Consider the following 22,816-nt stretch of genomic DNA (forward strand, 5'->3'; position numbering starts at 1 on the left):
GCTTCACTTCAAATGTTTCTTCTTGGGGATTGAAGTGTGAGGGTGAGTGAGAGATTATGTGCATGGGTTGGGTTAGAATATGTGTATGTCTTTGTGTTTCTGATTGTCAAAATATCCTCAGAGTTTGGCATGAATGTTCATCACAAGTGCCAAACTAAAGTGGCTAATCTGTGTGGCACCAACCAGATACTACTGGCTGAGGCACTCACCCAAGTCAGCCAGGTGAGTCTGGATGTGTAAAAATGTACTGTACATCTCTATAGACGCGTCTCCATACGGTCCTCTGTGTGAGGGTTTGAGTCCTCGCCCCCCATCCCGGATCAGCCACCAGACACGCATCACTGCCGAGCACTTCACCTTCCACAAAGTACTGGGCAAGGGAAGCTATGGCAAGGTAGAGTCTTCCCCTTCACGTGGCTCCCGCGTCCTCCACACACGCACTGACACTGTGTCTTATCATTTTTACATGTCTGTCCTTTTGCCCTTCTATTGTTAAATACTATCTCCACAAGAGTAGACCAAACACTATTCCATCAAATCTTCATATTGTATGTGTGTGTGTGTGTGTGTGTTTTCCGTTCATTCTGGTCTGTTTGTCTATTTCTCTCCCTTGGTCCCTGCTCAGGTTTTTCTGGCTAAACTTAAGGGCAGTGAGGATTGGTTTGCTGTGAAAGCCTTGAAGAAAGATAAGGTGCTGAAGGATGATGATGTTGAGTCCATCATGGTGGAGAAGCGGGTGCTAGCTCTGGCCGGGGACAGTCCCTTCCTTACACACCTTTACTCCACCTTTCAGATCAAGGTAGTAAAGAACAAATGAAAGGTTATAATATACAGTTCCTCCACCTCTCAGTCAACAGTAATGGGATGTCCAGCAGGACTCTTTTGTATAGGCAGTAATTAACCACACCAGGCATTGTCACAACTGTTTACTGTAACTTATATTTCATGGAATCACTGTGGTATTTAAATGATTGTTGAGTCAGTAATTCCGCTTGTACTCATACCAAATTCTATGCAGTCGAAATTGTGTGTGGACTGCAGTTCCTTCATGGAAAAGGCATCATCTACAGGTCACACACACAAACAAAGCTAAATGGACATTCTGTACTTTCACCTTTACTGTTCTTGTCTACTAAACCACATTTATGCCACATTTTTGTATTTCTCTCCTGCATTAGGGATCTCAAGTTGGACAATGTGATGCTAGATGGAGATGGTCATATAAAGATAGCTGATTTTGGCAGGTGTAAAGAGAATGTTTTTGGAGACACTCTTGCCACAACATTCTGTGGAACAACATCCTACATTGTCCCTGAGGTATGAGATGGCATCAAATGAATTTGACATTGAATGTTCTCACCTGTAGCAATGTCAGTGTAATTCAGTATGCCCTGAATGTGAATGTGTGTGTGTGTTTGTGTAGATCCTTATGGGTAAGCGGTATTCATTTTCAGTGTACTAGTGGTCATTTGGTGTGCTCGTGTATGGGATGCTGATTGGTCAGCCTCCATTTGATGGTGATGATGAAGAAGAGCTTTTTGAGTCCATCCGTAGGGGCACACCTCACTTCCCTCGCTCCATCACTGTGGCTGCCAGAAACATGCTAAAGCGAGTAAGCATGCACAAAACCACACCTGGGGGGTGTTCCACAAAGCGGGTTAAGCGAGAAAACCCGGGTAAGTTAACTCAGAGTTCACGGAAACTCGAGGTTTTCCGTTCCAGAAACAGAGCTTAAAGAGAACCGGAGTCAGTTACTGTAGCAACTTATGCTCTGAAGCTAACCTGCTCGCTGGCAGGTTAACTTGGACCTGACCCAGAGTTACAAACACGTCATCATGACGTGTCCTTTCCTCTAGGATCATGTGGATATTGAAACTCAGTTTATTCGCTGAGTTCTTCGTCGGGAACGCCTTATAAAACCCCGAATAGACATAGGCCTATCATTTTCGGATTATTTTTTTAATGAACGTTATCGTTTTTCAGCACAATCCAATACTTACGTCAATAAAATTATTAAGCGTCACATTTCAAATATTACACATCGCGGATCAGCCCTAAATTCTCTCCAGATTGTTATACGTCGCTCTTCGTTTTTTGCTAGTGGAATTTTTTTTTTATAGTGTAGGACAGGCGTACTCAACTAAATTTGTCCGCGGTCCAATTTTGGCAGATACCTGTGACCTGAGGTCCGGGGGGGGGGGGGGGGGGGTTGTGGTGTTTTGTCCGAAACGATATGTGGTAGAAACACCCCTCAAAACAGTGGAATGAACATTTACCTGACCAATTTTAATGTTGCTATGTGTTTCAGGTTTGAAAAGTGCTGGAATTTAGGTTAAAGTACTGTAACGAACCCCCTTTATCCTTCTCTCTATGTAGCTAGTTACGTAAGATTCCCGCTTACTGCCACTAGAGGGCTCTAAGCCACTGGATCATTTAAATAGCTGCCACCACCTTTTTTCCTCCGGTATGGTCCGGACGAGCCTGATAAACCTTCCCCCCTGTCCGAACTACACAATCAACACGGGTTTCAGCCATATAACAATATTTATTAATAATCACCATTTAATTACACACAGCACGACTGACATCCCCTCTAATAGGCCCATGGCATCACTGCACACACACACTCCTACCGGCTATTAAGTAATACCTCCTTAAAATATCACGGGAAAAAAAACCCTTCGTCAAAACACTCTTAAAAGAAACTGTGTATCACCGCACACCCCCATGGGCTATTTAAGACAGGATCGTCGGCTATCCTCACGGAATACACCAGTAGGCATTCTCTTCCCACAGCTACCTCCCCAACTCATACAATGTTTAGAATAGCAGTCTCTACCAGCATTTCTAATCACACAATCACGTGCTACTGTATAAAACCCAAAAATCACACCCCAGCACACATTAATTAAGGCACGCCACCTACTACCACTTCACACACACACACACACACACACACACCCAATAATCACACCTAATTCATTAATGCAGGGAGACCTATACTAATTCATCAAACAGTTTATCTCTCACCCTATCCCCAGTTCTCAACGGGCACATATACACATAAGTTTAGTTTTAAAATAACAAACTTCCCTCGTTCGGGTGGCCGTCAAGACCCCCCCGTGTAGCTGTGGAGTCGGATGTCTTCGTTCAGCACGTTAACCAACACACATCGCGTAACACTCAGCAGTCTCTCAGATTCCTCTGGTACGTCGCGAACACCTCCAAAGCCTCCAAGTCGTGTCCGCGTTCTCTTTAATCTCGACACAGTCCCTCAGAGTGCACCCACACAATCCGGATTCACAGAACAGTCCAGTCCCAAACAAAGCGTCGTCATGCACCCCCCGTAATCTCTCTTCCGTTTTAAATCCCACTAAACCCCTCCCCCTAATCAACCCACCCTCTTTCTCTACGTTCATCACACTATTCCCCCCTCTCTCAAAAGACTCGTCCCCGAGTCACTGAAACACAAAATCACTGGCCCATCTTGGGCGCCTACAAATTCGCTTGGGTCGAGGGTCCTGAGCCCACCCCAAAGCCCCTGGGCGAAAAGAGATTGTACTATCCTCCAAGTCGCTAGTTTCATGTCTAGGGGGCAACATCAAAGGGTCCGGTGATATCGCCGGACCTGGAGCTGGCACATCCAAATGACCTGAAATACCGGTCACTGAAACAGGAACCGGAGAGCTGGACGCCTGGCAAGCGGCCGGGACGCTGCACGCAGAGCCGGACGCTGGACTGGCGGCCGGGGCGCCGGACGCAGGGCTGCCGGCCGGGGCGCTGGACGCAGAGCCGGACGCAGGGCTGGCGGCCGGGGCGCTGGACGCAGGGCTGGCGGCCGGGGCGCTGGACGCAGGGCTGGCGGCCGGGGCGCTGGACGCAGGGCCGGACACAGGGCTGGCGGACGGGGCGCTGGACGCAGAGCCGGACGACGGGCGGGCGGCCGGGGCGCTGGATGCAGATGACTGCTCAGACCTCCTAAATGTCCATATATTCCCATATTTACATGTGGGGTGCACTCTGGTCCTCCTAGATGGTTGTTGCAGGTTAGGCACCGCTATGGGGGATCTCTCTCCCCCACCATCCCAGTGGTCTACGGTAGCTGGACATGACCGTGCAACATAGGGTTTTAGGCGATTAAAATGGACCACCATTTCCGAACCCAATTCCTCACTCTGAAGCCGATACAACACATCGGAAACCCTCTCCAAAACTCTATAAGGCCCCCGATACCGTCTTTGCAGTTTCGGACTAACCCCCCTCTTCCTAGCCTCGTTCCTCACCCAAACCAGCTCCCCTTCCGAATAATACTGAAAATTAACTTTCATGTCAAAATTCTTCTTTTGCCCCTCCGACGCCCTAGCTTGATGCTTCTTAACGGCCTCACAAACAGTAGATAAAATACCTTCCATCCTAGCAACATACTCCTCCGTCGTCATAAACTTTTCTTGTAGCCCCGAATTCATGAGGACATCAACCGGCAACACAATTTCATTTCCAAAAATTACTTTATAGGGACTAAACCCCGTACTGGCGTGCACACTACTCCTATAAGCCATCATTACGAACGGCAAAAGTGTATCCCAATTTTGTTGATTCGCCTCTACAAATAGGGACAACATTGACAAAAGAGTACGATTAAAGCGTTCAATCATCCCATCTGACTGTGGGTGATACGGTGATGTGCGTGACTTGTGCATATTCAATAACCGACACAGTTCTCTAAACAGACGGGACTCAAAATTCCTCCCCTGATCTGTGTGTATACTCCGCGCAGCCCCATACCTGCAGACCCATTCTTCAGTAAACACTTTGGCCACTGTTTTAGCCTCCTGATTGGGTATGGGAAACGCTTCCGTCCATTTAGAAAAATAGTCCCCAATAACTAAAATATAACGTTTCTTCTGCATAGTTTCTGGAAGGGGGCCAAGAATGTCCAAAGCAATCCTTTCATATGGCCTAGAAGTAACAGAAGGTATGAGGGGGGCACAAGGGGCTGAGCCAGCATCTTTACGCGATGCACAATCACTACACTCCCTACACCACCTTTTTACATCCCCCCCCATCCCGGCCAGTAAAACCTGGCTCTCACTTTTTCCTTTAACTTCTGCATCCCCAAATGTCCACCCATGGGGTCATTATGTAACATAGTTAAAGCCATAGAAACCCTACTTTTCGGGAGAACCAACTGCGTTACCGCAGGCAACAACTGCCATGATGGGGCCACTCGTACCAGTTGTCCCCCTCGCACATGTAGCTGATTCCATACCGGAACATATTTCTGCAGTGAGGGATTTTGCTGCACAACTTCCACTCCCTGAGCTGTCCCAATCAACCGTAACAGGAGACCCAGCTCTGGATCAGCCTGTTGGGCCAAAATTATATCACCCAATTCTGGTTCAATAGCCTCCCCCCCATTAAACTGTTGTACCACCTGTACCTTTGGGACCTCTTTACCACCTCCACCTGTTCTAATCACACTAAGAACCGGCATTCCTTGGTCTTTCAACTCAGGTTCAACAGTTGCCAGTAAGGATGGCACTCGGGAGAGGGCATCAGCATTCACATGCTGACGTCCCGGCCGATGGACAATCTGATACTGAAAATTTGCCAACTGCTCCACCCATCTAGCTAACTGCCCTTCTAAACCCTGGAAGTTATGAAGCCAACGTAATGAATTATGGTCTGTCCTCAAAACAAACTCCCTTCCCAAAAGGTAATGCTTAAAATAATTTGTAAACACCACCATACTCAGTAGCTCTTTCTTCGTAGTTGCGTATCTCCGTTCGGCTTTAGAGAGCGCTCGGCTACCATATGCTATGACCCTCTCCACCCCATCTTCTTCCTGCGATAACACTGCCCCAATCCCAAAATCACTGGCATCAGTATCCAGGATAAAGGTCTTCTTAGGATCGGGGTAAGCCAAAATAGGGGCAGTTACAAGACAGACCTTCAACTGTTCAAAAGACTGTTGACAAGCCTCATCCCAATGAAATTTCTTGCCCTTTTCAGTTAATTGGTGTAGAGGCCGAGCCACCTCTGCAAACCCCCGGACAAACCGACGGTAATAGGAAGCCAGCCCTAAAAAACTCCGCACTTCTGTCTGGCTAGTCGGCTCTGGCCAGGTTCTCACTACCTCCACCTTCTTAGGATCAGCCATCACTCCCTCCATAGAGATGACATGACCCAAGTACTGTACCTTGGTAGAAAACAAATCACATTTGGCAGGCTTCACTTTCAAATTAGCAGATTTTAGCTTTGACAAAACCTCCCCCAACCTACTCAGATGTTCCCCAAAGTTCCTACCAAACACTATGATGTCATCTAAGTAAACCAAGCAGGTAGTCCACTGCAGATCAGCCAATACTAGGTCCATTAATCGTTGAAACGTGCTCGGTGCATTTGTTAACCCAAATGGTAACACATTGAACTCAAACAGTCCATGCTTGGTAATAAATGCTGTCTTCGCTTTATCTTTTGGTGCTACTTCCACCTGCCAGTAACCACTTACCAAGTCAAGTGTACTAAACCATTGAGCACTAGCCAAACTGTCCAAAGCATCATTGATCCGGGGTAGGGGGTACGCATCCTTCCGGGTAACCCCATTCAATTTTCGATAATCAACGCAAAAGCGGAGACCCCCATCCTTTTTTCGCACCGGGACCACAGGTGCTGCCCATGGACTACAAGAGGGTTGGATAATACCTTCTCTCTGCATTCCCTTAATATGATCTCCTACCTCCTGCTGCAGATGTAATGGCACCCTTCGAGGTGCTAACTTAATGGGCTTAGCTACCCCAGTATCAATCTCATGCAGCGTTAAATGAGTTCTCCCCAAATCCACCTCATTTCGACTGAATACAGAGAAATTATTCCCCAGCAGCTCCCTTATTGCAAGCATCTGACTCCCAGTAAAACCCCTCTCCTCCAACTTTAACTGTCTAACCAAGTTATCTACCGTCCAACCATCACTACGGGTCTCTGGGTCTACCCCCGGTATCCTCTTGGCCCCTTCTACTCTAATGGCAGTATCCAGGGTACCCAGGGTCATGCCCTGCTTCAGCACCTGGGCACTATCTGCCACATTAAGTACCCTAACTGGCAAAAAACCCTGCCGAGTTTGACAAACTACCCTGGCAACCATAAGGGCCCCCTGTGCCGAAGGTGATGGCTCAAACATACACTCCCCATAGTCCCCAAACAAACCCTCCGCGATCCCAGAAATTATTATCTCACTTCGAGGAGGGACCACAACATCGTTATGGACGGAAACAGAGAAAAGATGGGTTCCCCCTTGTCTCAACAATAAGGGCAACTTCTTATCCATAACTGTACACTGTTTCTCCCTCAGATCAATGACAACACTATATTTTTGAAGGAAGTCAATCCCCAACAGAATTCCCAAAGGTACATCAGCAACCAGAAATTCTACCACTAAAGCAAGGGCCCCAAACTGACACACTACCTGCCATTTTCCCAAAATTTCCATCTCCCCCCCATTGGCTACAGCTACTCGACCCTCATAATTTTGAAGATCAGACTCACCCCCCGTAATCTCTAACCACATCCGTTTGGAAATAATAGACACCTGCGCCCCAGTATCTACTAAAAGATGTTTCTCATAACCCCCAACCGTAGCTGAAACATATACCCCTAAACCCTGATCTCCTGGGGGGGTAACCAAAAGCAGGCCCTGATTGGGTAAGTCAGAGGGGGCGGGCATTGGGCCTACTAAACCAGCCCCCTCTAGTTTCCCTTCGCATAAGGGCAATCCCTTCTAATATGTCGGTTGCACCCACATTCCCAACAACCGCCTCGTTCTGGTGATTTATCTGCCATGGTAAGCCCCTGACCATGACCCTCAGATCCTCGGGGGCCCCCAAAACCCCCATTATTACTCAATGGAAGACTTTTAACGGTGTCTTGCAGTGCTCTCACTTCCTGTCTAAGGCCCTCCACCACCCCTAAAAGTGTGTGCATTTGAGAGTCTACGACAGTTGTTGTATTAGCCAGCACTTGTGTGGGCTGTCTAGTAGGGCACTGCTCTAACTCCCGTATAAGTTCTAATTCCGAGGCGATATTAATAAGCTCCTCTAATGTCTGCCGTTTGGCCGTGCGTAACTGGATACGTATATCTGCTGGCCCAACATTAGCAATAAACTGGTCCTGAGCAAGGAGATCCTGTGTTGCTGTACCAACAGAAGGGTAGGCTTTAACAACTAAACGTCTAAGAGCATTCCCATACTCTCTTGCAGTCTCCTGAGGCAACCGTTTCCTACTTAAAAAATTCACTCTATTCCACTCAGCACTATCACAGGGTTGGAAACATTTTGTTAAGGCTGTTTTCAAACTTTGATAACTACCCTTCTCATCCATTGTAAGTCCGCTATATATATCCCTAGCCCTACCAGTCAAAAGCAGAGACATAAATTTTAATTTAAACACATCGTCCCAGCCATTTACCTCCGCGGCCATTTCAAATTGTTCCGACCAGTCTACCCACTCACGTCCGGAACCCGTAAAGGTCTCTGGCATAAATACTGGACGCGACATTTGTCTCACTGGCGGCGATGGAGGCTGGACAGCTGGGCTAGTGCTACTAAGGGGCTGGATGATTTGATCAGGCTCAGACATCTTTACACACACAAAAAATGACAACTATCAACGAAAATATAAGACATCCCACCGCTGCCACCAGTGTAACGAACCCCCTTTATCCTTCTCTCTATGTAGCTAGTTACGTAAGATTCCCGCTTACTGCCACTAGAGGGCTCTAAGCCACTGGATCATTTAAATAGCTGCCACCACCTTTTTTCCTCCGGTATGGTCCGGACGAGCCTGATAAACCTTCCCCCCTGTCCGAACTACACAATCAACACGGGTTTCAGCCATATAACAATATTTATTAATAATCACCATTTAATTACACACAGCACGACTGACATCCCCTCTAATAGGCCCATGGCATCACTGCACACACACACACCTACCGGCTATTAAGTAATACCTCCTTAAAATATCACGGGAAAAAAAACCCTTCGTCAAAACACTCTTAAAAGACACTGTGTATCACCGCACACCCCCATGGGCTATTTAAGACAGGATCGTCGGCTATCCTCACGGAATACACCAGTAGGCATTCTCTTCCCACAGCTACCTCCCCAACTCATACAATGTTTAGAATAGCAGTCTCTACCAGCATTTCTAATCACACAATCACGTGCTACTGTATAAAACCCAAAAATCACACCCCAGCACACATTAATTAAGGCACGCCACCTACTACCACTTCACACACACACACACACACACACACACACACACACACACACACACACACACACACACACACACACACACACACACACACACACCAATAATCACACCTAATTCATTAATGCAGGGAGACCTATACTAATTCATCAAACAGTTTATCTCTCACCCTATCCCCAGTTCTCAACGGGCACATATACACATAAGTTTAGTTTTAAAATAACAAACTTCCCTCGTTCGGGTGGCCGTCAAGACCCCCCCGTGTAGCTGTGGAGTCGGATGTCTTCAGCACGTTAACCAACACACATCGCGTAACACTCAGCAGTCTCTCAGATTCCTCTGGTACGTCGCGAACACCTCCAAAGCCTCCAAGTCGTGTCCGCGTTCTCTTTAATCTCGACACAGTCCCTCAGAGTGCACCCACACAATCCGGATTCACAGAACAGTCCAGTCCCAAACAAAGCGTCGTCATGCACCCCCCGTAATCTCTCTTCCGTTTTAAATCCCACTAAACCCCTCCCCCTAATCAACCCACCCTCTTTCTCTACGTTCATCACAGCACTTTAAAATGCTTGAAATTGTAACTACTTGGTTTCACAACAAATCTGTCTGACTGAATAGTTATCTTGTATTAGGTTAACAAATACGAGCCTCTTGTAATTCCAGGACGAAACATGAGAACGTGAAGACGTGAAGATTGGGCGTTTTTAAAATAAACAACCATTAAATAATGTGATAAAAAGCGAATTATTTCGAGTATATGTATAAATATTTAACTTAATTATGTTTAACATGCTGGGAAATATTGAAATGGACCTTGAAAGTGACGTACAAGTGCTTGAACTCCACCTTATAAAGGTGTATGAACCCTGAAAACGTGACTTTGTTCATTGCGCTGAAGCGCGGCGCGCGCGAAGTTACAAAATTCGGGAGGTGCACGACCTCGCGAACCGACAGCGCGCGAGGCACTCGCGCACACGCGGGGGGGGGGGGGGGGGTTTCAATAGCCCTGAAATAAATGTTACGGTTTTGTTTTGGTCCGTATCCAGTTAATCAGGAATGAGATTGGGTCCGGACAGGACTGCGTTCGGGTTGAGTACCCCTGGTGTAGGAGATGCGGGATCTGTCAGCAAAGCTACTGTATGTCGGTCTGTCCAAAAACTATGTCTGGCATCAAAATGACTAGTGCCCAGTTTTGTGGTGTTTCCTGGGCTTAAGCCAGTTATGGACATCAAAGAGGAATTCCACAGCATCGTAGGTTTGTCTTTAATTCACACGGACAATAAAGAAATTAAGCAAAGGAGAAGCAGTAGTCTATATAACAAACTTCATTCCATTTACATTTTAAGGATTTCCTAGAGTGATTGGCTGCATTGATGGAACCTACATATGCTACCTATTCCAGCACCATTAGAACATAAAGGCGATTACATAAACAGAAAATCCATCCATAGCATTAATGTACAGGTACTAACCTTTATAATCCTTAATGAATAATGTACTTATCTTTAATGGTAACAAAACTAACGTAGCTATTGCCACCAGCCACTTTCCCTCAAACTGGACATATATAGACTTACCTCCCCCTGACTATATCTCAGATTTGCCACCAGTCCAGAGACCAGTCCACCAGCCCTTTGGCACCATGCACCATGCACTTTATCCCTGTCCCATTTACCTACCTCACACACACTGTACATACTGTACTTATATTTTTATATTTCATACCTTATACTGTTATCTATTTTACATTTTTTTACCTTGCTTATTTAATGTCTATTGCCTGGCTTGCACCATGACCGTCTTGCACTATGTTGTCCTGCACTATGTTGTATGTAATTGCTGCTGTGATATTTTGTAGTATGTAATTGCACTGAGGCCTAGCCTAAAAGTGTTTCATTGTGCTGTACAACCCTGTTTCAGCATAATGATAATAAAGTTGAATTGAATTGAACTGACCGTTCTCCCCATCAAGATCATATGTGATGCTTCTCACCTCATCACAAATGTTGAAGCCAGATGGCCAGGATCCGTGTATGATTCCACACTGTACAACAAATCTGAATAGAGTAGGCCTGAGGTAGTGCAGTGTAATAGTTAAATCAGTGTAATGCAGTGTAATAGTTAAATCATTGCAAACCCTAGTGTGATTATAGGACACTATGACGGCCTCCTTCATGGAGACAGAGGGTATCCCTACCTGTCCTATAGGCCTACCTTATGACTCCCTATTCAGATCCTGCACCTGGACCACAGTCCCGCTACAATCAGGCCCACAGCAAAACCAGGGCAAGAATTTAAATGATCCTAGGAATCCTCAAGGCCAGGTTCCAGTGCCTGAAGGGGCTCAGAGTTACCCCTGATAGGGTGTGCCACATAATAATGGCATATGTGGTATTACACAACATTGCAACTATCCAGGAAGAGCGACAGCCTACCATCTTTGACATGCCCACAGATGAGGAACCTTACATGCATGTGGGTGACAACAGAGATGGTGGAGTTGTCAGAGACTCCATCTGCAATCACTGCTTTCCACATTAAATCATGCACCACCACCCACCCCACCCCACCATCCACCCTGTAACCTTTTAATATACATTACAGTCAAATTCACTGTTATGTTTCATTATTTCATTTTTCTTGTAAATAAATATATTTTAGAATATATTTTAAGAATAAGATATAGTTATGTACTGCCATACCACTTTGTACTATATTCTTATACTTCATTTTTATCTGATGCCATGTGTGTTTCACACCACTCAGATTAGACCTGGAATCAGTAAGTGTTCAATTAAAAAATATTTAAAAACTCAATACAGTATTATAAAGGTGGAGAAAATAATAATATAATCGCACCCTTCTGCTAAATATAAAAATATCATTTTCACTCACGCATTAACTCTGTTGGCAATTTTTTGACATGCTGACTGCCTTTCTCTAGCAGCTACCGCAGTATTACATTTACGTTTAATAATATCTAAATATTCTGCATACGCAGTCATTAATACTCCTAAGCTACAGTGGTGTGAAATACGATGCTCGGCTGATTTTCGCGTTTAAGTCCATGATAAATCCTATTTATCTGCGTTCCATTAAGAATGCCTTTTATAGTTACACGTGAACGCGCTTCTGTCTGGGTCAACCTACTCAGAGTTGAGCGACCCTGATTACTTTAACTCCGATCCGCCGTTTTGGAACCGAAAACTCTGAGTATGTCAGATCGGGGTAAGACAACTCAGAGTTCAGGGTTAAGTTTAGAGTTTGTTAACCCCGCTTTCTGGAATACCCCCCTGATGACACAGTAATAATAATAATAATACTTCACAACCAAGACATCAACAGAGTTCTGCTATTTTGCACTTAGAAAGGAGACACACTGAGATATTTCTATTATGAATAATATTCTTGCTTTTGGTTTTCTTCCATTAACAAAGCTGTTTGAGCTAGACCCTTCTCATAGACTGGGTGTTGTGGGTAATATCCGAGGTCAGCCATTCTTCAAGACCGTTAACTGGTCTGCTCTGGAGAGGAGAGAAATCGAACCCCCTTACAAGCCAAAAGTGGTATGAGCTTTCTTTCCATCTCTTTCAATTTCTTACAGTCCTCTCTCATTCCTGTTTTTTTTTTTTTACTTTTCATACTGTATGTTTATAGAGCAAATTGCAAAAATACAGATACTGTTCATCATGTGATTTGCTTCCATTCTCCTCCAACCACAGACATCACCCAATGACTGTAGAAACTTTGACCTGGCGTTTTTAAATGAGAAGCCCCTCCTGTCCTAGTGTGAGAAAGGTTTGGGTGACTCAATGGACCAGAGTGCCTTTGCTGGCTTTTCATTCATCAAGCATGGAGCATCTCCTGCAGAAGTGATGGATAACCTGCTCCACATCTTAACATTGCAGAAGAAGATACAGTACAAAGGTGTGAATAAACTATACAGCCAGTGTTTTTATGTGTCACTGACTCTCCCTTCTCAAAATAAAACCTGTATTTTGGGCATGGATTTTAGACTACACCCAAGATCTGGGGTGATTCACAGAGGTGTCAACTGGCCATAACTGCTCCTCCAGGTTATGTATTCCATTGTAGGCAATATTTGATACACCCTTGCCAAATCCATGTAGATTTTTTGTTCCAGTAACCATTCATTATTGTAATTCAAAAACATTAGATAATCTCTCATTGATTGTGTCCATGAATCACTGATAACACCTTTAGAGTATGTGGAATGGCAGAGTAAGTGTTAATAACCCAGTTTGTAAAAGAGGTTACTGAAAGTATAGATAAAAAATATAGATTATGTACAGTTGAAGTCAGAACATGCATGTTATACTCTCTTGCTTTGTATTGTGAGTTTGCAGGGCTATATTTAAGCATATGTGCATAAGGTGTAAACAGTTTCATTTTTGTGTGCATAAAGCTTAGAAAGGAAATAAATACAATGCATTTTAAAATGTATATTAACCATGCATATTTGCACAGGTTAACATTTAAATAAGCAAAATCTTTTTGTCTTATACTGTATATGTGTATAGTGTACAGTGGAAAGATATATATTTGGTATAGGCTCTCTTGGCTTAATGTGTGGTATATATGTGCACTGTGTGAATATTGGTGCATTTAAAGCAGAATGTTTTCCTGACACTGTCCATGACAGAAATTATGTTTATAGAAATTATTCAATTTTCTATTTATTACAAATATGGACTCTGCATCTCAAGAAAAGTCTGATTGTTTGTCTGTGAAGGCAATTTCACAATTTTGGTCCAGTTCAAGGCAATTTATTGGCAGGTTGATTTATCACAAGAGGGAAACAGATGAGTTTGCTTCAGAAAATGGAGACCTGGTCAATGAAAGTAGCAAGTGTGATATCACGCTGGGAAAGGCCTCCACAATCATGTGTGCTTAGAGTGATCTGAACCTGGTGGAAAGAAAGACCATAACAGAAGATATACTGTTCAACTACTCAACTGTTGATACGATATTCAACTACTCTCTCCATTACATATCAGATAACCTCTGAGCACATGCCAAAAATAAGCACTGACATGCAAAATTTTGTTTCCAAGGACTCATGTACCTTATTGTAAACATTGAACCACTCAGGATGATGGTCCATCTTCTCTGCCTGTAGTGCCACTCTTGACATAAACCCGAAGGCCTAAGACACAATATGACATAATTTCCTATAGATGTTCATGGGGAAAGTTTCACAAGAACAATGCATGCAGTGATCCTCACCTGGTTAAAGTCTTTAAAGACGAACTCCTTATAGATGGCATCTCTGCCCACCACCTCCACCCACTCGGCATTGTGGAGCACAGGCAAGAGCTGCTCTCTCTCCTCCAGACTCAGTGCCTGAATCTTACCAGCCTGTTGGATTACAGCAGATACACCGTTACTGTTGAGCTAGAGTTAACTATTTAACCTCGCCGGGCGTTCTGAAAGAGAGTATGCATAACACAGACTAGTCGGTAGGCAGGGTGACTGCAAAGAGAGATAATGGCATTCAGTCATTTATAGAAAGTTCTAAGGAATGAGAGATTATTTAAACTGCCCCACACTGAGTCCATAAATGCTCAAAATGACATAATAAGTGGAAAGTTATAAGTCCGCCCGGTCACTATTGACTATTAATAAACAAAGAAAACCAATTTCATAAAATTAATCGTCGTTGGTAAGCATGTTACTGTACTATTATAGACCATGATCATCTATTTTATATTACTAAAATTCAAATAGCAAGAGTTATACCCAGCTATTCTATTAGTGGGATGTTTCACAAATGAGGACTGTGATTGGCTGTTTCAAGCCCCATCTGGAAGCAATGATGACTTTGCATTTCCAGTTTCAAGAGGTTAAACTATGTTTCTGTGGAGTTCACACAGAGTGATGTAACCCTATTTTATTCTAATATTGGGATGGGGTAGGGTAAATTTACCATTGAATATTAGTTATGATTTCACATTACAAAGAAACATAGTTCCATAGTTCCTTGGCTATTAGAAATTGTATAAATTGTACTGAAAATAACGAATATTCTGTACTAAATATATAACAATGAATAAAAAAATAAAAGTATAGCAATTTATGAATACAGACCAAACTCTCAGAATTCTATGAAAACTGTCAGACTGTGTATTTTATGTCTAATAAAAGATGTCTATGTCTAAAACAATAATCCTAAACTTGCTGGTTTACACGGGATAAAAAAGAGATATTTTTAGTCTCATGCAACAAACATTTTTGCATTTTGCTAAATGTAATACCCCCATCCCGTCTACATGAACCAGCAGCGTGGCGTCCAAGATCCTCAACCAACAGATTTCACAGAGATTAGTGCTGATAACACAGACTACCATCAACAGGTATCTTAGCAACAGGCTAATCTGACAGGAGCAGGAGCAAAGCAGGAAGAAAACAAGAATGAAAAACATCTATGTACGTGTGTGACAATAGAAACCCGAGTTAAATAAAGAATATTAAATAGACAAACACCATATATCTGGAAACTGGGCAAATGATGCATCAGTTTTGCAGAATAAAGTCATGATGTCCTTAGATAACAACTGCCCTGACCACATTTTAGGGGAAGTAATCTGCAGTGAGATAACAGGTGCGACACGTGATCATATCTGTTTTGTAGGATCATTAACGCACGCAGCTGCAGCGGCGATCTTACCATGTTGTAGGTGCTGTGAGCAGCACGGCGTCCTCCCTGTGCTCACTCCTCCTCTGAACTGAAGCAGCGGGGATTCATTCTAAAGCTGAAGGCACGATAGCTGTCCAAGTAGAAGCCTGAACAAAAACAGAGCCAGAGCAAACAGTGCATGCTGCTGTTGTTGACATTAGCCTTTAGATAATCTTTAATATGTCAGCAAATTGTCTTTTCAAAAGCTCGCGCAGCCCGCAGTGTAATTATAAAACACTACTAGGGTAAAGGATGAAATGTTCAAAACGCAACTGTGAACATTTCAGTTCCGTTCAAATAACAGAAAGCTGGATATATTGGAATATTTAGTAAAACTGGTGTAAGGCATCTCGGAGGTGATGGTTTGTAAGGTTTATTCTAGGCTTATAAGAAATTGTTTATTTAAATTAAGGCATTTCCTGTGAAATATTGTATTGGTAATGAGGAGTGCATGTTTATTGTTGATGACTGGATCAGTAGGTATAACTGACCACCTCATTTAAACAAGACACATGTTGAGATCCTGTAGTCTACCTTTGAGCTGTAAATCTTTATTTGATGGAGCATTACCAACAAACCTTACGATGAATTATTATTTACTGAGTTTACTTGAATAGTATCTATAATCACGTATTAATAGAAAAGGCATGGGGTATTCAAGTAGCCAGAAAATGCTATCTTTTTTTTATCCTTTCCCCAAAAAATCTGCACTAAACGGCATGGATCCTTTCCTTCCTGAACATGCCTACCTGTTGTTCTTTGAACTCTGTTTATAATCATTTGCACCATAAATCTCCAGAGCTCAGTACCATATTTTAAATGACCATGGAGAGCTACAGTTTGAGACACATTTTCTGGTTTCTTGTTCTCGCAACAGGACGATGTGAGACGTCCTCGGATTCAGGTACCATTAAACTTACTAACAATAAAAGTATTAGTATTAGGAATCGCCAAATGCGTCGTTTCTGATGTTATTTTGCGTTTAGCACAATATAATATTATAATTGAGAGTAATCACAATCAGTGAAGTTGCCCATAATTTTGAGCATTCAACCTTTCGTCATGCTGTATGCTAGCTTTTCCTTTCTGTTAACAAATATTAGTAGTAGTCATTGAAGGCGTAATTGAAGGCGCTATTTGATATTTGTCCTCCAGATGTCAGTGTTGATCCCTTTTTTCACGGGCTATGTTATCGGCTTCAGTTTCTTCATGTTTGATGTTGAAAAGGTACAGGCGAAATGTTTGGTATTGCCCCAATTTGAAATATAAGTAGGCCTACATGTAATTGGCCAATTTACACTCGTCATGATGTTAAAGACATAGCCTTTAGGCTATACCTTTATACTTTATATAGAATAAATGAAATTGTTAATCGAGCATAATTTGTCTGTTAATATGCATTAAATTATATTATATTGTATAATGTAATGGTATAATGTTATAGTGTTAGGTTATTGCACTAATTGCTGACAGTTCATGTGGTTCAAGTTGTGGTTCAACTTTCAGAAGTCGTGCTGAAAATGGATGAAGCATTGCTAACAATCCAAAATCAGATGTCTTATGGGCTGTATGTTGTTTACACCTCAGATTATTGCTACAAGGTGAACACTGTGAAACTGCATCCCAAGTGTGCTTGTGTTGTTCTTGTTATGTTCCAAAATACTTCATTAAAGGCTGTAAAATAGAAAATAATGATGTGGATTTAACCTCTGCAGTGTCTGTATCAGCCTCTGGCCAGCATGGAGGAAGCACCAGGAAATGTGTCTGTAGTGGTGAGCACACCTTTCACCCTCACTCTGCAAGTCTCGTCTGTGAACGGCAGCGGCATTTTGTGTGGGTAAGTCTCAAACTCCCTCTCTTGTGTGATGTCTGACTTCTAGTAATCACACCTCTATTTCAGACGTTCCCTTAAACTGAGGGAGAAGTGAAGGCACTTCTGTCAAACTAATGCATTTTTTGTCCTTGAGAGAAAAATTCCCATTTTCAACTTAGCAACATGCTAAAAATCAGTTCTGTAAATCACTGTTCTATGCAGGCTCATTCCATTTGTGTGGCCTGAAGGATCTCGACCTGAGCTCAAATATACAGCCTTAATAGGCAAAGATTCCATTTGCAATCTCTCAAGCTATGTACAACGCAGTGTGTGACCTGACTTTAGGCCCCAGGTGCTGGCCTTAGGGAGATATTTCACTTGCTATTGATCACATTGCCTATTGGGGTTAATAGGAACTGCCACTCCAATAATAAAGAAAAAGAGCCATTATGGCTGCAAGAATCACCGGAAACCCCACCTGGCATGTTAAACACAAAGATTCACCAACCATATTTTATAAACAGTCTGCACCCAAGAGTCATTAGGGCCAAGACATTCCATTTGGGCTTATTATTAAAAGGGTGGTGGGGTATCCAGTTGCATAAGATGAGGTGCTGTGTCTTTTCCCCCATGTCCCCAGGGTGGGGTAGTCTTGGACGTCTTAAAAATCAATACTGAGGGCCCTTTCCAGACGGAGCCATGATCGATCTACCCTCCTCCCCCAACAAGCATGCCAACTGTATGTCATCCTTAGGCCAATCAATGAAGGCTTGTAACACATTTTGGGTGCTGAAACCAGAGATGGCAGAACGGGGCTAAGAACTGAGAATCTGCATGTGATACTCTAGATGTCTCCCTCAAGCCTCTTGCACACTCTGCCTTGTCATACAGAGCACAGTAAAAAGTTGCTATGTTGTTGAGATATGCAAGACTGGAAGCATGATATAGTCTTTTATGGGTTATACAGTTGCTAACTGAGTTTAAGAATAGCAGTTATTACAATGTAACATAGACCATGTACAATATAATATGCACAGCCTTTTATTACCAAGTATCTCAACGTATACATCACGTATGTCTTTGAGTGCATTCTGTAGTTACTATTCAAGAATTAATATTCTAGAAATTATTGATGTCATACATTATTATTTAAATGTATGTCATTAAACACTTCTTCTATTTGTATATCATTAAACACTACTATCATTCAATTCTCATAGGTTGAGCCACTTATTTGAAGAGGCAGGGCATTACTCTCTTTGGGTGAAGCCAGGAGAGGCAGGCCTGACATATAATGTGACCTGCGTCATTTCAGTGGATAAGTTTCCAAATAGCACTTATCTCCGTAAGTACATGCTGCTTGAATTATGTTATCATATGAATGTATATATTTTTTGCCACAGAGAATTATTCAGATGTGGGTGAAAAACAAATATGCATTTGTTTTTACATTTTCTGTAAATGTGTGTCTCTACAAGAACTGTACGGACATTACTCCCTCCTTCCGAAGTACCAGCTCTGTCTTTGCTTTAGAGGAGCCGAGCTCCAGTCCTGGAGATCTATTGTCCTGCAGACAAGAAGTCTAGCAGACCTGCCTTTGATACACACATGCTACCACAGGCCTTGATGAACTCAGTCTGGCATGTTACCTGAGGTCTGGAACTAGACTCTGTAGCATGCTATCACCATAACTAAAGTCTGCAGGATGGTATCACCATAACTAGAGTCTGCAGGATGTTATCACCATAACTAGAGTCTGCAGGATGGTATCACCATAACTAGAGTCTGCAGGATGGTATCACCATAACTAGAGTCTGCAGGATGGTATCACCATAACTAGAACCTGCAGGATGGTATCACCATAACTAGAGTCTGCAGGATGGTATCACCATAACTAGAGTCTGCAGGATGGTATCACCATAACTAGAACCTGCAGGATGGTATCACCATAACTAGAACATGCAGGATGGTATGACCATAACTAGAACATGCAGGATGGTATCACCATAACTAGAGTCTGCAGGATGGTATCACCATAACTACAGTCTGCAGGATGCATGCCAGTAGATGCATACTGATATAGATCGATGGTATATAAGCAAAGGTTACATGGATCCTTCTGTAGCGTGCTAGAGCTTTTACCTGCTTTTCTCTATTATTCGATCACGCTAGATTCCCTTTGATCCTTATAACCATTAATTGAGTCAGCAGAAAGGAAACATGCTTTGTGATCAGAACTTTTACAGAGAAGTGCTTCTCTCATGTCCCAAGGGCCGGATATGTACAATATTGATTTAGTAAGCTGCTCCTTTCTTCAAAAACAGTTCAAAGAAAAGCTTTTCTGCCATGTTTGTTTTGGAAGATGCCCCATGAGGGGAGCATTGTGGGAAATACATTAGAGGGGCTTGGAGGATTAAGGCATAATGGGATTTTGAAAAGCGCCACACTCCATAATGTGCAGTCTACTTTACAATAGTGCAGATTATGTTGTAGATCAGACTTTTAAGGGCAAGTAGCCATTATCTGCCAGATATATGGCCAGTGTGTCTAAACACTGGGCTGCGTGATGAGCTTCCATTATCTGCACTGTCCAGTGATTACAGGCAGGCTCCACAGAGCTCTCACAGTTTAAGTAATGGGCCTGGTGATCAGCAGTCTGGAGGCACTGAGGCCATAGAGAAGCTGACTATTGCAAATTCAGTATCGGGTTTAAACTGACCTGGGATAACAAGCTCATACAGTATGTATGCATACACTTCAGTTAGGCGGTCTTAATGCACACGTCATTTTGCATGCTAGCGGCGTAATACTTCTGCCCATAATTGGTATGCTCTTTAATGACTCCAGATGAAATATTACAAGGTACCACTCAGTGTTATTAGCAGAACGTTAGTATTTGTCCAAACGGTGTTGGCATTAGCTGAACGGAGCCCTTGGATGCATTTTCAGAACATTTAGCGTAATTTACAGTTTTGAATCAATGCATTGGTTGCTAAAGAGTGAATAAATACGTTTTATGTTTTCAGGCCATTGAAAGGACACTGGGAGAACTTTGGTCGGCCACTGGTTATTAAGGGTTACACATGCACTTTCTCTGGGTGTGTCTTAGGACTTTCTCTGGAAGCCACACAGTATTGGCAGAAGTTCTTTGTATGGAATTTAGCAGATCAATGTGTCTTGCATTGTCATATATATACAGTAATATACTTAAAGATACTTAAAGATATTTTTCTATTTGTAACAGTGAAGTAGGCAGAGCTTAAACACGCTGCTGGTGTTGATTAATTTCATGGGCATGAATCAACACTACCCACAGCTCAATCACCAGTATAGTGTTTCGCTATATCCATGGTGATGAGGCATGTGTCATGGTGTGTATTCACACATTGATCGAATGGCCGTTTGAATGTTTGTTTTTCCACACGTATACCTCCTCTTGTACGTCTGGTGGCTCCCGGTAATATTACACCTTTCCCAGGAGGCTTTAGCCTGAATGATGCCTCCAGGCAACATATTTATGTGTTGTCTCAAATCCTGTGAGAACAGCATTGCACATTGTCTCGCAGGTCATCTAAGGTTTGAGAGAGGTGAATTTTAAATGATGATTTAGGTAATGTAAAAGGGGACAGTTGTGCTTGTCAGAGCCCAGCGTGACACAGACTGATGCCGTGTCTGCTTGGGCCACCGATGGCATGAAACTCAGAAGATGTCAGAGGGAGTGTAAAGGCTAATTCATCACTTCACAATGCAGAAATGTATATTGTATGCATTACTGTGGAGGAATTAAGAGAATTGTAGGGGTTCCCGGGTGTAAGAGTGGCACCCTGTCCAGGATAGTGTTTTACATCAGTTTTATGGAATTGGATTGTCCGTGCTTCTTTGTGGAAACAACTCAGAACCTTTCCAGTGTTTTTCCTTAATCTGAGACCTGGGAAATACTTCCCCTACAGGGCCATCAAACCATTACTCCCACAGAACATTTGTTATATTGTATCATGGAAACAACTCAGAACCTTTCCAATTGCATTTCCTTAATCTCAGATGTGGGAAGCCCTCCCCCTACAGGGCTGTCAAAACATTGCTCTCACAGAACATTTGTTATAGAGTATTTAACGGAGCTAGCAGTAAATTAGCATGCATGTATCTGGGTGAGGCAAGGGCAAGAAAAACATGTAACGTCTACTGAGCCAGTATAAACGTAAGAACTGTCTAGATTTGCGATGTGACACAATTGCTATTCAGAGTGATGTGCTGTTGTGCTAGCACTAGTTACTGTGCAGTGAGAAATTAATGCTGTATGTCAGCAGACAGGCAGTCTGAATCACTGAAGAAAATTCCACATTTGTAAGAATTAGTCCTGGTATAGATCAATAAAGGAATCTCTTATAATCAATCATTAGAATTTTTATATTTTGTAGACCATTACCGTTAACAATGGACAATATGTAAAAATCTTAATGAATTCTAAGTTGTAATGAATTGATCATAAAAATAGGCTGTTTGATAAGGGTGATTTGTAAAAATCCCTTATTTTCTCCACCCCTCCCTTACCATCCAACTACTGTTGTAATCTTGCTGAGACATTCAGTGTTGATTTTGCTCTCATAGCTCTGCTGGTGCTCACCCTGGTACTGGTTCTCTTGGTGGTTCTGTGGGCCTTTGTGCCTTTTGGCTCCAGGTAAACATATTGCCTCGTTTTTTCATTATTTTCTTTCATTTAAGACTACTGAGGTTTTTATAAAACAATCATTTGAAACCATTTTAATACATTTATACTTTTCATATTGAGCATTGTTTTACAATCATTGGTCTGCTGTCACAAAGAATTATAACTTCAAGAATACTTTGTTTTGGAGTACACTAGAATACTGAGGCTCAGATTTTGTAGAGGATTTCTAATTTAAATTCTAACTCCAGTAAAAATTCAATTAACATGTGAATAATGAATAATAGTTTGTTAAAATAAAAGCTAATTGCAGGTGTTAGAATGGTTCTATACAGTTGTTTCTGAGAAGTACTACCTGATACAA

The 22,816-nt window shown here is 42.7% G+C and overlaps 2 protein-coding genes and 1 pseudogene across 4 annotated transcripts in view; 2 read left to right on the plus strand and 1 right to left on the minus strand.

Annotated features, from left to right (window-relative positions):
- Window positions 1–13,707, plus strand: LOC143476791 (protein kinase C delta type-like; annotated as a pseudogene).
- Window positions 12,900–16,092, minus strand: pcbd1 (pterin-4 alpha-carbinolamine dehydratase/dimerization cofactor of hepatocyte nuclear factor 1 alpha). Its single transcript, XM_076974588.1, has 4 exons — window positions 15,965–16,092; window positions 14,524–14,655; window positions 14,363–14,443; window positions 12,900–14,203 (listed from the first exon to the last, which is right to left on the minus strand). The coding sequence occupies exons 1-4, from the start codon at window positions 15,965–15,967 to the stop codon at window positions 14,111–14,113; spliced, it is 309 nt and encodes a 102-aa protein (XP_076830703.1). The 5' UTR covers window positions 15,968–16,092; the 3' UTR covers window positions 12,900–14,110.
- The window catches only part of LOC143476399 (heparan-alpha-glucosaminide N-acetyltransferase), a 26,971-nt gene continuing 20,135 nt past the window's right edge, over window positions 15,981–22,816 (plus strand). The window contains exons 1-6 of one of the 3 annotated variants that reach the window (XM_076974587.1): window positions 15,984–16,329; window positions 16,851–16,877; window positions 17,480–17,574; window positions 17,689–17,810; window positions 19,007–19,131; window positions 22,395–22,464. In XM_076974587.1, coding sequence (XP_076830702.1) covers window positions 17,494–17,574; window positions 17,689–17,810; window positions 19,007–19,131; window positions 22,395–22,464 — 398 coding nt within the window. In that variant the 5' untranslated portion in view covers window positions 15,984–16,329; window positions 16,851–16,877; window positions 17,480–17,493. Of the gene's footprint in view, window positions 16,878–17,479; window positions 17,575–17,688; window positions 17,811–19,006; window positions 19,132–22,394; window positions 22,465–22,816 lie in introns of all 3 variants that reach the window. The other 2 variants (XM_076974586.1, XM_076974585.1) reach the window with 2 other exon arrangements.

This window comes from Brachyhypopomus gauderio, chromosome 15, assembly GCF_052324685.1.
Source record: "Brachyhypopomus gauderio isolate BG-103 chromosome 15, BGAUD_0.2, whole genome shotgun sequence".
NCBI lineage: Eukaryota > Metazoa > Chordata > Actinopteri > Gymnotiformes > Hypopomidae > Brachyhypopomus > Brachyhypopomus gauderio.